The 17,733-nt window shown below is 39.5% G+C and overlaps 1 protein-coding gene across 1 annotated transcript; it reads right to left on the bottom strand.

The window, feature by feature from the left end:
- Window positions 1-5,571: 5,571 nt before the first annotated feature.
- Window positions 5,572-17,381, bottom strand: mettl1 (methyltransferase 1, tRNA methylguanosine). Its single transcript, XM_056438413.1, has 6 exons — window positions 17,220-17,381; window positions 16,695-16,822; window positions 16,404-16,588; window positions 11,701-11,814; window positions 8,464-8,565; window positions 5,572-7,741 (listed from the first exon to the last, which is right to left on the bottom strand). Exons 1-6 carry the CDS (start codon window positions 17,297-17,299, stop codon window positions 7,625-7,627), a joined length of 726 nt encoding a protein of 241 aa, XP_056294388.1. The 5' UTR covers window positions 17,300-17,381; the 3' UTR covers window positions 5,572-7,624.
- Window positions 17,382-17,733: the final 352 nt, after the last annotated feature.

The raw sequence follows: 17,733 nt of genomic DNA, 5'->3' as shown, positions 1-17,733 counted from the left end.
AAAGGTCAAGTATAGTGTGTGTGAAAAAAAAATAGCAAAAGCAAGACGGTGAGATAAAAAAGTCAGATTGTGTTTCAAAATGATACAAATGTGAAGTCAAATAGACAGACATACAAATCTATGAAAATACTTGACAACAACACACAAAACAAAATGTGATGCTGAGTTATGAAGATGAAAGTGCAACATGAACCAATTGAGTGGAAGTTGCATAGTTACCTTCAAGCATGAAGATAAAAAAAAGGACGTCTGTCAACCCTCAGACAAGGTCCCCAGTGCCTTGATGAGACTCATTCCTGTGCAACACACTGCAAACTAATCAACCCAAAGATTTGATGTTGTAATCCTGATAAAATATCTTGAATATGTACATATCTTCACATTTTTTCTATGGCAATATGGCTCAGATGCTCATCTTCAGTTTCTTGCTCAGCGGGCTGGTAATTTATGACCACAAAAGAAGTTGACAATTTAAACCCTCTTCAAAACCATATTTTATGAATCTGGCCGTGGCTAAATTACAGGGGATTAATATTGCTTATTAAAAACATAAAATAAATCCTGTGAAAGAATGGTTTCTTTGTGCTGTCATGTGGTGTGAACTGACGTGGCCCAGTTGTCGATCATGCTATGGAGCGCAGCGGGATAGTCCGAGAGGTATTTCCAATTACTGTATTGGCCCAGTGCCCAAAAGGGAGGCTGCTCCAAGATTAGTGTGTCAAAGTTCATGGCTGCAGTCTGCCTGTCTGGGTGGTATCAGAAAAGTATCTATGCACACACACATGCGCACACACACACACACACACACGCACACATACCCGTGTGTATATATAGAGGTTCAGATGAAGTTCTCCCTGACTCAGCAGGCTGGGGAGAGGATGGTGTATTTACGTGCGTTCTACTGTAAATGTGTTTTGAATGTCCATGTTTGTGATATGGTACCGCATAAGCAGGAAATCACTTGTTCCCAATCTGTTTGGTTTGATCCATAACCCCACAGTCCAGTCAGGTCAGTTCTCCTTCATCTGCACCAATGTTCCGAAATACCTTTGTAAATGGGTTAAAAACTAAATGTTTATTTCTACATGAATGTTGTTTCACTGTTCAGAATATAATATTCAGGATGTGTTTATGATGTTTTGATGAGTTCAGTCAGAAAGAGGTTTCTAAGTTGAGGTGTGCACATAGTAACGAACGACATTTGCCACAGCTGCTAGTGAGCATACAGGATATGAGGATGGGGTCATGAACAATTTAAAAAAGAGCAACCAAATTACGAAATACTGATTTTTATCACCAGGCATACGGTACTTGTGCAGTTTTTCTGAACACGTTCATGTCATGAATATAAAATAGGTGTTTAAGGAGTTGTAAGTGACTTATGTTAAACTGAGAGCACATCTGGACACAAGATGTAAAAGAAAAGAACGACTGACTGTATAATGCATGCCTACCACAGTGACAGCATACACATGATAGACAATGAACCGTTTATGTCCGTGGGATGTAATAGACCGACTGTTTAGAATGAGGGATTTCACAATAAATATAACCCTTTGATGATTTTTCACGAAACATTCAGTCATTTAAAACTGTCTTGTTGTTTTCACAGACCCATCGCTCCGGGCAGAACATGTGTGAATCAGCCTTTTGTAGACATTTTGTATGTAGAAATATAGTAGTTACATTCTGATTGTCGGTACATAAAGAAACTATAATACTGGTATAAAACCCTGATTACATTAATCTCTCCTGTTTTTTCTTAGTCATTCTTCCAACTTAACTTTAAATCTTGTTTTCAGTCAGAGGGTTTAGCACATTATATGTCAACATTTATGAGCAGCAGCAGGATCTCTGTATATTTGATCAGCAGCAGACTAAAAAACAAGTAGATACACATCTTTTGTTTTATTCAAGATTATATCGCTAGATTTTCAAAGCAGTATAAAGTACTTTTATTGTACTTTGCAGTTTGACATAATGCATAACTGAGAACTACATTGAGATGTAATGCATCTTGGTTGAATCAACGGATGCTGTTCTTTTTTCGTGAACTAATGTCGATGCATCTTGACATAGTCTATTGCAGCGGTTCCCAAACTCAAGAATGCCGCGGCCCAATTTGAAATCTGAAAATCTTCTGCGGCCCACCCAAGCCTTTAATCACAACCAGCGTTGCGCGGATGTGTCGGCTCGCATCACGGCAGAGCGATGCGACCCGAGAAGTGTTAACTGGGGGGGGGGGTGCTGAGCGATTAAATATATCTCTTGTTCTGCCTGTTTTGTGACATACATGCCTAAAAGGCGCCTAATATTTCTAGACTGAAATAATATCGGCATTATAATTATTATAACCATGAGGATTTTTTTAGTTGCCTATTTTGTGGTGCCCCCTCAGGACTTGGTGCCCTACGCGCAGCGCGGAGTGCGCGTTATGGGAGCGGCGGCGCTGATCACAACTCTGATCAAAACATAAACTAGGGATGATTAAATGACCTTCAGAATTTAACCGATAAAAAATGTATTAACCGACAATGTATGTTTTGGATACCATTTTCTCCGGAGCTCATATATATTTACTTTAATACTATAGGGCGCCCCATTTGACATTGTTTTGTTTGGCGGTCAGAAAAATAGGTCAGATAAAAGAATAACACGTAATTTAAATCATAAATATTTTTATATTAATTTCAAACTTTTCAAAATTGAAAATTAAAAACATTTTATTTATTTATTGTAAATGACCTCCCACCTGCAGTACCTTCGCGGCCCACACTTTGGGAATCGCTGGTCTATTGGTTTCCATTCTCGAAATAATTATTTTCAACAAATTTAAGTTGCAGTTAGAAGCCGGAATTGTTCCTTGTCTGATGACCTTTTATCAATCCAATTTAATTCAGTTTATTTTATATTGCCCAATATCAAAAATTACAAATTTGTCTCAGAGGGCTTTACAATCTGTACACATACGACATCCCTTTCCCAGAACCTCACATCGGATCAGGAAAAACTCCAAGAAATGGAAAAAAAATCTTTCACGGGGAAAAAGGTAAGAGACCTTCAGGAGATCAACAGAGGAGGATCCCTCTCCCCGGATGGACAGAAGCAATAGATGTCATGTGTACAGAAGGAATCATTAGGAGGTCGAGAGGAGAAGTGGGCGGGGCACATCAGCAGGGCCATGGCATCAGACCCAGCCAGGTCCAATGGACCCTATGAGACGTGAAGTCACAAAGATAATGTGCAATGGAGAGATAAAAATGCATCCATAAGTCGAGACAAAAGATGAGATAGGAGCTCAGTGCATCCTTTAACGATCCCCAGCAGCCTACAAGCCTCTAGCAGCATATCCAGGGCCGGACCAGGTGGAAACACTTAGCGAGCTGCAGCTGCACAACTCAAAATAATTAGTTGTCCATCCGAAGCAAAGCTTACATTTCCTGACATCTAGCACTTATATTTGGTGCGACAAAAATGGACTATAAATAAAGATGATTGTTAGATTTTTGTATTTGGTACAACCCTATTGGTAATAATCTACACTAAAATACGCTTTTCGTCTATATAAGAATTGTGTTTTCAGAAAGATACATTTTAGTTTTAGGGTGTCAACATTTCAACAATATTTACTTCATTAAATGCAAACTGATTCTTGAGATATACAACTGGGCTTTAGCTGTTAATTCTTATTATAGAATACAAACCAATTTTGGTTGAATTATACGCGGACAAAAGTAGAACAGTAATTTCAGAGGGGAGGCAACACATTTTTGACTTTTTGGGCCAAGGAATGAAAAACTATTGAACTAGAATTTAGATTCAACAACAATTGGATTTTTATTTCCTTCAAGGAGTCACAGGCATTCAGTAGGGAAATAATGATAATTGGGAGAAGTTGGAGACCAAGATAATGTGTTTTCTCTGTTGAGTTGAAAGGTCCTATAAAGATTAGGTTGGAAACTTGGGTCAGTGGAAGTTCGTCATTGGTCCAAACCTGAGAAGCCAAAGTGAGGAAGGATTTGTTTCCAAAAGCTTGCTACAAGATGGCAGATTGCATGTGTGATGAAAGAAAAGAGTGGCAGAGAGTTGAATGCCAGTGCCTTGGCAAATGGAAGGGAATTATGTGATTATGAATGTATCAGGTCAGATACCTTCTTTATGATAAATGATGAGTTCAGTTGGACATTTCTAAAGGAAACACAAATCCAGAGATCCTCTTGTTGGAGTCTGGTGGTTGACAGAATCAAAGGCTTTGAACAAGTCTGAGAGGGGAGACTGAGGAAAAGCAAGGAGTTTAAAGGAATGGTTCAACATGGTGCAAAGCTCACGTGATTGCTTTCTCGCTGAGTTAGATGAGCGGATCGATCTCACAAGTGCAGTCAATGTAAGGCTACAGCCAGCAGCTAGTTAGCATAGCTTAGCACAAAGACTGAAAACAGAGAGGGAACACCTATCTTAGACAAGATAGTATATCATTCTAATTATCAGAAAGAAAGCAAATATTTCTCAAATAGTAGATTGCTTTAACCGAGTGCTGACAGGATTGAGTGCAGCTTGAAGTCTAATTATTTGCACTAGCAGGGCTCTCAAGTGTCACGCATTGAGCGTGAGACTCACGCATTTCGGTCTTAAGTCACGCATCCCGCCACACATCGTATTTCTCACGCTGAAAACAACTCTCGGCTATTTAATGTTTTAATGTGCCGCAGCGCGCAAACATGAGCTGGCCGCGCTGCCCTCACCGTGGAGGAATCAAGCGCTCCCCTGGAGTTCTGCTGCGAGGAGCCACTTATCAGCCAATCAAAAAAAAGAAATGGTCTACACAATAGCCAATCAGAAGAAAAAAAACGTATCTGTTGTATCTGGGTAAGATTTAATCCAGCAACCAATGAAAATAAAACATCCTGGAATTGCGCGCGACTGACTGATAGAAACCTTAGAAACCTTGGACCTCAAAAACATTGCGTTTCAGATGAAAGAAATTATTTGGGTGTGAAGGCAGCATCCGCATTGCCTTACTATCATTAATGAAAGAAAGAAATGTACACTTTTATTTATCCCCGTGGGGGAAATTATTCTCTCCCGGGGGGCAACTGGGGGTTCAGTGTCTTGCTCAAGGACACTTTGATATTAGATTTCTCTTTCTTTGATTCCCCTGTAGTGCATTTAATAAACTCTTGTTTGATGACCTGATGGTACAAACATGTTTAATACTGTTTGTTGGCGTTGTTGCCTCATGGGGATAATAAACGACAGAGCAGTGGGTCCTCGTCACATCCCAGATTGGATGGATTAGATTGGTTCACATTTTCAAACCGTAAAAGGTTCTGTGAATATTTTCTGTGTTTGACAACGGTGTTGGGCAGAGGAATGACCAAACTATTGAACACAGGAGTATAGGCTCGACTACATTGGGATATTTCTTTCTCTTGGATATGAGTCACAGGCAGCCATGTAGTATTGGAAAATAGGACAATCGGAAGAATTGGTTGAGTTGCAGAGCATCAAAAGATTAGGTTGGAAACTCAGGTTCCCCAAAGCTTCTCATTTGTCCAAACCTGAGAAACCAAGTAAATAAGATCATTTTTTAATGTCTATTTCAGATTATTGAAAGAAGGATAAATCAAGTATAAAGCATATCCACAGATAGCGTTTCAAAATCAATTTTCTCTGAATACTGGAAGCAATCTAAATATTGCTACACGCAATAAAAAGAACAAAGTACACAAAATTATTAAACAAATGTACGATCAAATATGGTCAACCGCCAGAATCCAAATAACCTTGTCATACGTAGATTTTATATTATACAGTATATTTATGAGTGCATCAATTGCTCTGCCATTATATAAAGTGTCTGGGTTCCCATTACTGAGGCATATGCAGTCCTGTTTAAAAAAAATCACCAACCCCTCCCTGCAGCGTCCAGAGGCTCAAAGCTGCACTGCCCCCATTCTCCTGACAGACAACGCCAACCTGTAATAAACAGCCAAAATCATAAAATGAGCACATATTATACTGTTTCTGTTGGAGACTTCTGTGATTTGGACTTCAGATCCTCAGCAGACATGTCTATTAGACGAAGATTTTGTTTTGAAAATCCTATGGCATGTAGGAGCACCCTACGTGTTAATTTGTGGGTTTAAATAAGTCATTTCAATATAAATCACATCAGAGAACTTTTGTTCATCAATAAACATGCCAGTATCAATTAAACAAGTTCTTTTCACAGCTTTATCAAAAAATATTCAATTTAAACATAATTGTGTGACAGTTCTTTTTAATTTGAAATAGCAAGGGCTGCGTTCACTTCCCACAGAACGCAGGTTTATTTTTAAACCAGAAGATGAACCGATGCAAATAAGGAAGATGAAGATTGTTGGCAAACATCTCAGTCTAATTCATTCCATATTTTGCTGCCAATACTGCAAATTATTACTGTGAAACCAACAAAGTTGATGTCATCATATGGAATTTGTTGTAATTTCAAATGTTGATAAATAGCTTAATCTAAAGTCCTCTTCAAATCTAAAATCTAAAAATATTGAGCAAAGTAAGAGCTGCTCCTTTTGGTCATTCCTGTGATGAAGGCCCTAAAGTAACTGTAATGAAAAACAAGACATACAGGACTGTCTCAGAAAATTAGAATATTGTGATGAAGTTCTTTATTTTCTGTAATGCAATTAAAAAAACAAAAATGTCATGCATTCTGGATTCATTACAAATCAACTGAAATATTGCAAGCCTTTTATTCTTTTAATATTGCTGATTATGGCTTACAGCTTAAGAAAACTCAAATATCCTATCTCTAAATATTAGAATATCATGAAAAAGTATACTAGTAGGGTATTAAACAAATCACTTGAATTGTCTAATTAACTCGAAACACCTGCAAGGGTTTCCTGAGCCTTGACAAACACTCAGCTGTTATACATTTTTTTTTTACTTGGTCTGAGGAAATATTAAAATGTTATGAGATAGGATTTTAGAGTTTTCTTAAGCTGTAAGCCATAATCAGCAATATTAAAAGAATAAAAGGCTTGCAATATTTCAGTTGATTTGTAATGAATCCAGAATGCATGACATTTTTGTTTTTTTAATTGCATTACAGAAAATAAAGAACTTTATCACAATATCCTAATTTTCTGAGACAGTCCTGTATAGACGTCATTTTCTATTCACCTGTTCTCGTCATCGTTTACATGTGTTGATTAATACAATGAACCAAACCCAACACTTGAATTGTTTTCTGTGGTCCTAAAATAACTTAGTTTTACAGTACATCCAAAAAAGCATATTGGAGTTTAACAAAAGAAATGGAAGTTAATTATTTAAAAAATCATTTTAAAAAAGTGACACGAAACATTTCAATAGTCTAGTCTGAATAGAGATGCTTGTATGATATACTTCCCTTGTGCTGTCTTTTGTGAGATGAAAAATTAAAACACATAAATTATGGGAAGGACACTCAAACCCGATGTTGGGTAATGATGTAACTGTTGGTCCATTAATATCACTGTTCATGTGCTGGGCTCCAGATCCACAGAGCAGCATTATCCTCCATGTATACCGAACTGCATGAGACCATTATTTAAGTTCATCGCACGTCCAAACTGTTCCAGTCTTAGTTTGAATCCTCAATCCTTCGGAAAACTGCGAGGAAATTCTTCCCTCCATTTCTCTGCACTTTCTTTCCTTCCTCTGTACAGATGCCCAACCGATTTATGATCACATCACCAACCTGTCAAGATAAGATATAAAACAATTAAATCAAAAGGATGCAGCATCAGATGAGCTTTCATTTGGTTTCACACTGTTCATTGGTTTAAAACTCATCATTATTAAGACAAGAGTTTGTTACTCATTAAAAAAAGAAGTAACTAAACGTAACTTATTTAGTTAAACCCACCTGTCTCGGTCATTTGTCATTAATGGAAAAATTACACATTTTTAAAAGGAATATACCAACATCGGAATCACACATTTCCTTTCTTGCCAAGTTAGGCGAATAGATTGCTCCTCATGTCTGGAGAGACGGTGGGAACAATCTTCCTATCCAACTCTTCGCAAAAGAGTAAATAAATACATTTTGAACTTGTACTTTAAAGGGAGCTATACACAGCGTGTTTTTGTCAACAAAAACAAAAAGTAGCTAATTTATCTAGTGTGACTTCAAGGTCAATCCTCTAAGAAGAAAGTGTGAACATTCCCAAGTCAAAAGAACGAGAGGATTTGTGCTCGACCAACTTTTCTAACATTGCCTAAATGAAGCATAAGGCTGATGGCTGATGGCTGTAACTTTGCTTCTTAATTAGTATAAAGAGATAAGAGTGATATGTTCAAAGTGTTTATCCCAAAATGTATAATTATTACTTCTTCCAACAATTTCAGATGGCATGTGTTAGACCTCTTTTCCTTCAATAAGCAGATGATGAAGGGATGAAAAGTGCCAGATCAACGTACCAGTTCTTCATCGAGGACACGTGTGAACAGCGGATGTTCACTGAAGTGCTTCACCATCCAGACGTGCACTTCCTCCACATCTGTGTTGGTATACACCAAACCCTGAAATTCACCGACAAACACAGGGAGATTATGAACACAGTTCAGTGAAAAACACGTTAAATACGCTTCACTCGTTTAAAAACACACATCCAATTTTTGATTAATAAATAAACCTATGGCATTTATCACATACATTTAATACACATGATTTATTCCATTTTCAACACAATCTCAAAGATTTCAGAGTAAAGTGGTTTCACCATCCCTGGAGAGCAATGGTCATTGCTAAAAATATATAAAAATAACCTCCAGACAACACAGAGGTTAACCACCGAGGTCACTGTAGTTTACTTTGGTGGCGGAACAGATAACATTACTGGAACGAGGGTTTCTTAGAATTCAGCAATGGCACAGATTTCAACACAAGAGCACACAAAAATATATTCACTTGTGAACAATAGAAAATGTTAATTCTGGTATGAAACTGCCTCTACAAATGAAAATGTTCTTGACACAATCCCCAGCCGTTATGGCTGCATGCCAAGGGCATTTGAAAAGCAGACAAAGATATACACACACACACACACACACACACACAGACATACACAGAGAGAGAGAGAGAGAGAGAAACAATAAAGTTAGACACAAGCCTTCCTTTGTTCCCAAAACCTCCTCAGCCATGCGTCTGATTTGAGTGTTTCCCTGTAGCTCTGACAGGCAGAAGCAGGTTGTGTGTGTGGACGTCAACCAGCTGCAGGCCACACCACTGGTTGCTCAATTTTATTGCAGTGAATTCATGGATTTCTGCACACAACAATGACTTGTTGCTCAACTTGTACAGAAGTTGGGTTTCAGTGCAATTAAGTCAATGAAATCCAATTCATTGTGTTTGGGTGGTGGCAAAAGGCTCAGTGGCAAATATTTAAAAACCTCTGATAATATGACTGACACAATGGTACCTGAAACCATTATGCTGGTAATACTTTCTTTAAAACATTCTATTGTCAACAAATTACATTAAGTTGTTTCTACTTCTGAGTATCGTCTGTGGAGCCAATGCCTGTCAGATGCTATTCCTCTGAGCTCCACTGTCTACAAATGAATAAAGACACATCAGTCACCGTTACACGAGCTCACAAGTTCCTTCATTACGTTGGCAGTATCGTTTATTGTGAGTCGATCCATTGCTGCCATAAATATTCCTGACCGCATTAAATGTGCATTAGTCTTCAGCTGAAAAACATCTGCACAGTTTACTGATGTTTTTTAACAGCACCTGGCTGTTTTTCGGAAATTGTTTAACCATAAAAAATAAAATTGACATTTGTGACCTTTTTTAATCACTTCCTTCTTCAGTGGGAATAAATGGGCTTGTGGCTTCATGCCAACCAACTACACACAGAGTAGTGATGTTGGATAGTACGAAGAGACGGACACAATGTATTGTTGGCTGAAGTCTATTCATGGGATTTGTTGACAATGGACAAATACAACAAAAGGCAAGTGTGATTTTTAAATCACAACGATTATAAAAATGATTGCAGGTTACATTTCATTCGATTGTCTAATCATTTCTGCACTAGCTGGAACAAGTCTTTCACATATTTATATATTGTGATGTCATAAGAGGAATGGTGATTAATGGGAGGTACATTCCTTCCCGGTGGTTGCAGCAGGGACTACAACCAGCATGACATCCAGTGTAAAAGACTACAATTCCCACTCAGCAGTGCAGGCGGGCCAAGGCTGCTGCACAGCTGAAAGGGATGAGGCTGATGAGCCTGCGAGAAGCTGGTGTGAGGGTGAAGACAGGATAGGAGCTCAGGAGAGTTCTGATATCATGTTAAAGACAATGAACCAGGAGAAGACTGAAGCACTGATGTTTGTTTTGTACAACGACTTTTGTTGGCGTTAAGTTGACCTTTTTGTTAAGAAGAATCTAATTACAAAAACTTTGAGTTAAAGAAACCCTCGCCTGTCGTCTTGATTTGTGTACCCACGCCTCACCTCACGATCCCGTCCTCTCAAGACATCACAATATGTACTGTGGCATCACAAGGGGCCAGGCAGTGGAGGGACGCTACATTCCCACTCCAGTACAGCGGCCACCTGACAAAATGGCCACCTGGGCGGAAACTACAGCTCCCAGAATGCCTCACCACTCACCCAGCTGCAGGTGCTTAGGACAGCTAATTGAGGCAGGGCTGGGAAGCTGAAGAGGAGACAGAGGGCAGAGCAGAAGGAGGGAAGGAGCTGGACAAGCCAGGAGTGGAAGGGCCTCCAGGACGAAGACAAGCCCAAGCGGACGAATATAGTTAGGGCTGAATCAGGTTCACCTGGTCCAGCCCCTTGATATGCTGCTATAGGCTTATAGCTGCTGGGGGACGTTTTAGGATGCACTGAGCACCTATCTCCTCTTTTTTTCTCTTCTTAAGGATGAATTTTCATCTCTCAATCACACGTTACTAACTCTGCTTTCTCCCCGGAGTCCTTTTGACTTCACGTCTCATGGGGTCATCGGACCCTATGAGACGACATAGATCCTATCTGCTGATGGATCATCGAGGTCTGGGTCGTGGAATTCCTGCTACCGACTACGCCACTGTCCTGTTGAGACTCCGCCCACCGCCATCTGCCTGATGGATCGTGGAGGTCTCCATCGTGGAATATGCCTACTATGAACTATTCATACACTCTGTCATATTCATTGAATGTATTTTAACTCTAAATCTGTCCTTCTGTACACATTACATCTATTGCACCTGTCCATCCTGGAGAGGGATCCTCCTCTGTTGCTCTCCTGAAGGTTTCTTCCCTTTTTTCCCCCTGAAGGGTTATTTGGGAGTTTTTCCTGATCCGATGTGAGGTTTTGGGGCAGGGATGTCTATGTGTACAGATTGTAAAGCACTCCGAGACAAATTTGTAATTTGTGAAATTGGGCTATACAAATAAACTGAATTGAACAAGAGGAGGACTTTGTTAAGCGGACTTTGCTTAAGATAAGTTTTTGTTGAAGGAACCTTTTTCTCCCCCGGGATGCTTTTTGTTGAGGAATTGACCTTTTTATTATTTTGTTTGAATGAATAAACCTTCCCGTTCATTTTAAACCTTTCTATTTTGCCTGTTTTTACTCCTCCCTTGCACTGCCCCACCCTAGCCGGCACTAGGGACAGCCCGTGACGTGACAGTACATACCTCAACTTTCAGCGTGTAGGCATACTCTGCCAACAACGTGGGACTAATAATCCTCCACTTGTGCTTGGTCTTCTTAAAGTGAGGGTCAGGAAAGAGGAAGAACATCTTACTGAGCTGAAAGACACAAAAAAGATGCGACCGTCAAAATCAGCATATACATTCTTGAGTTACGGTTTTGTGAAGTCACAGGAGCCACACGATTCTAATTTTTCTTCGGATTATAACCCGTCGATTATAACGTTATTATTTAACATTTATTCAAAATGAGGTTACAAAAAGTCTAAATTACCTGTGAACCAATGGTTGCAGAGTGATATGTCTTAGAGATACACCGATCAGGTTTTTGGTGCCGATCACCGATCACTGAAATCAGTATCTGCCGATCCGATAATACCGATCACCGATCACGGTGTTGATTGAAGCATTCTATTTATTGTGTAGCATTATTGCCTTGGACTATGAGGAAATACATTTATAAAGCAACTCAAACATTAAAGAAATTACCGATTTCTTTAAACATTTAGGACTTTTACTTTGAAAAATGTCCTAATTGATACATAAAAATTGTTTGATTGCTATTGTAGGGGATTTCAGATATGTATGGAACACATCTGCATCATTCATTTCCTGGAACTCTTGGGGAAATCTATTTACAGGACTTATTTTAACATACAAAAGTCTGATTTTTATAAACTCTTCCTTGGTACAGTAAAAATGTTTTAATGTTAGCATAATTTAAGCTAAATCTCAGAAAAGATCTATAAAGATACAAAATCAGTTCATTGTTTACTTTTATATGTTAGTGTATGATTTGTCGTCATCTTATTTTGATAAACGGATGTTGTTTCACGTGGTTCTTTCCGCTAACTTTGCAAAACCGGATGTTGTCACTTAAATCCTTCCGCTAACGTTATCAAGACCCTCGCGCGCTCCCGATCCAATGCGTTTACCGTGAGCATCAGTCTGTAGGGGCAGACATGTGAGAGTCGGCTGAGTTGACCCAGAGATTCAACTCGGGGGACGGGGACGCCGCTCGGTGGTGAGGATCCCCTCGTGGTCCTCTGACCTCTGCGGCCCTCGCCGGGCGCATCGTCTCCGTTGCGGTTCGCCGCGATTGAAACGTCTCTGATAGTTTTTCTCGCAGATGTGACGTCATCTGATCGGCCGTTTTGAGAACGCCGATCAAAACCGATAATGGGAATATCGGCCGATATGGATCGGCGCCGATCAGATCGGTGCATCCCTAATATGTCTACTTTTGAGTCTGAGTGGATGAATGAACCAGACATAATGAAATCCCCCCCGATGTGTTCCTGATATATTGCTTTCACGGGAATGGGACAGATAAGGTCAGTGACCTTGACCTCTGACCTCCAACATTAAATCCATTCACCCATGAGTCCAAGAGGACGTTTGTGCTACATTTCAAAAAGTTCCCTCCAGGCGTTCTTGAAAAATCACCCTCATGGTAAAAAGATGGACCAATGGACAGATGGATAACCCGAACACATAACGCCTCCTGCCAGGCTGCTGCTGCAGACGCTGGACAAATAGACTGCTCTCTTAAACTCTCGTCATTACTCGCTGTCATTCACACACAAGATGAAAATAGAATGTTTAATTTGTTTCAAAATTTAAAAAATGCAAGCCGTGTTATATTGTGTGGTTGTTTTTGAAGCACTGCTGACTGCAAAACAGGAATTTCCCCTTTTGAATTTTTTACGCCCCCATTAAGTTCCCCATGTCTGCCAAGTGAAGGCGGCATTGATTCTATTTACTTACTATTTATTATGTCATAGGCAACCGTATTTTAAAGCAATAAGGTACTCGAGGCAGCACTGTATCGTCAATAATGTCCTGTTCAAGGGTGTTAGGCTAGACGCGGAGCAGAGGGCCTGACAAACCCTTGTATTTTAGGTTATACCGACGTGGGCATTTGAGTTGAAATATTTTACAGAGTGTACCTAAATATATATACCCTGGTACACCAAGACCACACTGCATAACCTGATGTGGCTTTCAACAAGTCATAGATTACCAGCTAATTGGGACGGATAAATGGCGTCTTGCACTGTTCTACACTCAGCTGCATTGCTCGACAGTCAAGGACCCCATTGTTGTAAAATCCTGGATTTAATGAGGAATCAATAGACATTCATTGAGATAATATTTTGAACATGAGGAAAGTAATTATTTGTAGTGAGAAGTGTGCATATATTGATGTCACCTTGGCAGCAAGGGAACATACCGTTAGCCTTAATTCAAGCGTATTAGAGGCCATGATAGATAGGCCATCGTAGAACCCCAGGTATTTTGTTTATGAGCTCCAATGGGGTTCAAATAAAGAGTGTTATTTCTATAATCAGCGTTGGTCCACCAAGTGTACTTAATATTCACATCCAGTTGTATATAACAATGCAGATATAGTTTGTTGAAAATATATAACATTCTGATGGTAACAATACTACCAACAATTCCCATAACTGTAAGTCAATAACTTCATTCACATACAGAATCTGGCAAAGGGTCAAGATTTGAGTCAGAAGCTTTCTGGTTTCTGTCTTTAATGAGTCCATGAGGCCAACATCGTAAGAGATGCGCGCGACCGAGTTGTATTAAATAAATCAGATTCAGGGTGCTTAACCTGGTCAGCTAATAATCTTGAATAAATGTAACCTCAAAAAGGTCAGAGGACTGAAACATGGTAAATAAAGTGAACACAAGGGATTGACACTGTGCAGGGCTTTTTGGCACAACTATTATCACCAAAAATAAATCTGAACATTAATTAAAAACTGGACTTATTGTAAGTCGCTTTGGATAAAAGCGTCTGCTAAATGACATGTAATGTAATGTAATGGATGTGTGCATACATAGAAGAAGTAATTTCTTGTCTTATGGACCTGTAGCTGTACTCTTATATTGAAAATAGCGTTAACTTAAGTTAATTCACAGGTTTAAATTATTTGTTTTTAACTAGTTTTGTTTTTTACTGAATGAGCTTCAGAGAATGCTGTTGTTGGTCGTCAAAAAAAAAAAAAAAAAAAAAAAAATGAGCTTCCAACACCACCACTTCAATCTGAACTGTGTCTCCTCTCGCTCATGCTCTGGGTCTGTTCATGATCATGATCCTTTTCACACTTTCAACCCCCTTTCCGACTTTTTACTTCTTACTCCTGATCAGGGTCTCGTCGACATCGCGCCCTGCCAGTCGAGATCGCGGTGTTGGTAGATCGCATGAAATTAAAAAATTTGATTGGCCACTTGTTCAGAGCACATCTTCTTTCTTCTGTTTACTATTTTAAAATTGTGTTGTTGATTATCTCCACAGCAGCATGTCATTTCTTCTTCTGTCTCTTTTCGTTCTTATTAACATCTCCGCGCTCTCGCGCCGCTTAGCTCCCGGCCGCGCAAAAGGAAAAAAAAAAAAAAGTCACTGTCTGTGTCTGTCTGTCTGTGGTGTTTCAGCTTTGCTGCAGCAGGCGTGTCCCCCGTCCCGCCATCGGCCGGCCCAGTCATGACAAAACACACACAGTCAGCCTGCCTCAGCAGCTGCTAGAGGAAGACTAGAGGCCTTTGATTGTATCATGGGAGTGGTTGACAAACACAAAAAAAAAAATGTTGTTGTAACCTCCTGTTACCTTACATTTACTCATATTTTATTTTCGGGTCAGGGGTCAATTTGACATAAAAAAAAAAAAAAAAATTTAAATTAATATTATTGCTTCCCAAGTTTAAGTGTGTTACTTTATATTTTTTTTGTGAAAAACCTAAATAGCCTTTTAAATAAATAAAAGTTGATATTTTGTACTTTATGTCTCACAAAATATACCGAGAATATCGGTAATATGAATTTAATCATGATTAATCCAAAAACCTGTGATTAAACCATTAAAATTTTTAATCGCTTTCACAGCCCCACTGTCTCAAATCTCTTCAAAAAATATATAGAAATATATCGGTAATGATTAATGATTAATTTTCCACAAAAACCTGTGATTAACCCGATTAAAATTTTTAATCGTTTCACAGCCCTACTTATATTATAAACAACACACCTGCTTTTGTGTTTTGGTTCATTTAAAAAGGCTACAATTTACAGTTTAGTTTGACAATCATCATATATTTTAGCACTAATGGTAGTATTTGAGGAAAGTTTGATGTTTAATGTGATATAATCTTACAAACTATCCATTATTGGATACAGTGTAGTCAGATTCCTTTTAGTCCAACCCATAGTTATTAATATATTATGGTCAGAAGTTGAATATTTACTTTTAGTAAACTAGACTTTATAACCTGACACTTACGTTGCAGGTGTTCTAAATGAATGAGCCTCTGTTGAACTGCAGGTAAAGAAAGCAACTGTGAGGCTACGCTAAAGCTGAAAACCAGATGCTGCTGGTAATTTAGGTATATTTCATTAATTGAGGAGATTCAAATGGAATGGAGACTTTAAACGGTGGTAGTCGAGGCCGTTTTGAGTTGGGCATTACCGGTGGCGAGCAGGACAAAGAACGGAGGGAAGCCGTTCAATGCAGAAATGTTCCAATACAACAAATTCCATAAATCTTGAGTGAAAAACACAAATGGGGTAATTTGATGTGGGAAAGAGCTGTGCCAAAACTCCAACTACTCGAGACAAAGAAATTCCTGGAAGGACTGCAGAGTAGTGAATTTAACACAATCGGGTGCGTGCCTACCTGTCCTTTAGAGAAGAAGTTGGGGAGATATTTCATCGCATTCGTGCGAATGCAGGCGATGTTCTGGTAGCGTCCTGGTTCCGCGCCACGCAGGGATACGATACGATCCTGAACATAATCAGACACTTTGACTCGGATCTCCATGCCCAGGATGAGCTTGTCTGGAAAGAGTGGCGATAACTCCACTGGTGAAACCACAGAGAGACATGAGAGAAGGGGACACAAGGTCAATACAGAGCAACACTGTGAACTGTGAAGACTGTTTTGAGGTCGGGAGAGCGACTGAACTACCTAACAGCCCTCCATATCCACATCCAATGTCGGCAAACTCCACTTGGGGGGTCTCTTTGTCAGATGGATTGCCAGTGAAGACATCAGCATACAGCTCGGACCAGTCCATCTCCTCTGGACACACGGGACTGAGGAGGAAAGAGGGGGCTGTTCAATTATACTGTGTTGCAAAGAAGAAAGATAAAAACACATGACAGTGACGTCTGTCGATCATCCAGAGTAACATAAATGTGGTTTAGAAAAGAGATGGTACGGATTACTTGTTAAAGACCGTTTTTCATTGTTGACTGTACATTGTACTGAGGCGGAGACAGTAGACTCACATGAATGACAACAAACTAAACTTGTTGGTACACAACACACCACCAGCCTTAAATGAGCAGCTACTTGACTTTCGAATTAATACCAACGTAGATTAATAACACAGTGGAGACTGATAGCAAAAGGCAGGCAGGTAACATTACACAACAGGAAGTTGCACGACCAGTGTGTGGTCCTGGTATTGGGCACATGTTCCTCACTCACTAATCAAACGTGTGGTATGCCATCGGGTTGGAATGGGCTCGCTGTCTGTAGTAACGTTTCTGCGGCATTGACGACGCCATGTTGTATTGAAATAGAGACGTTACTCCGGACAAGATGCACTCTGTCACTTAATTATTAAATAAACGTAGTCGATTCCCTGTAAGTCACGTTCGTTTCTGTCTAGTTTACCACACCGCTTCTGAGTCGCAGCGACTCTACGTCATCACCATGCGTCTTTTCAGGGTTGCCAGGTTTGTTGTATTCTGTACATCCCCGATGGTTTATCTCACATCTGACCGGCTAACTAACTTACTAGGACTGTACAAGTATAACCCTGCATGCATATTGCACTGAGGCATGCATGTGCTCTTTAGTGTACTGTGTTTATTTAATCTGGTAAAGGGTGGAATATGGTCTCATATATGGCTTATATATATAATGAATTCATTCCTTTATATATGCTTTTATATTTATTTATGGCAACATTTAAATGGAAACTTGAAATGACCAACGT

This window comes from Pseudoliparis swirei, chromosome 18 (assembly GCF_029220125.1).
Source record: "Pseudoliparis swirei isolate HS2019 ecotype Mariana Trench chromosome 18, NWPU_hadal_v1, whole genome shotgun sequence".
Classification (NCBI taxonomy): domain Eukaryota; kingdom Metazoa; phylum Chordata; class Actinopteri; order Perciformes; family Liparidae; genus Pseudoliparis; species Pseudoliparis swirei.
The sequence above is the reverse complement of the archived record's forward strand: the minus strand, read 5'-3'. Positions and strand labels throughout refer to the sequence as shown.

Excerpts from the sequence above, each read along its gene's own strand:
- mettl1 (XM_056438413.1), bottom strand. The coding sequence starts at position 17,299 with ATGGCGTCGTCAATGCCGCAGAAACGTTACTACAGACAGCGAGCCCAT. Across the intron at positions 16,823-17,219 it reads GCATACCACACGTTTGATTA|TCCCGTGTGTCCAGAGGAGA; the intron begins GTGAGTGAGGAA and ends TTTCCTCCTCAG. Across the intron at positions 7,742-8,463 it reads GTGTCCTCGATGAAGAACTG|GTTGGTGATGTGATCATAAA; the intron begins GTACGTTGATCT and ends TTATCTTGACAG.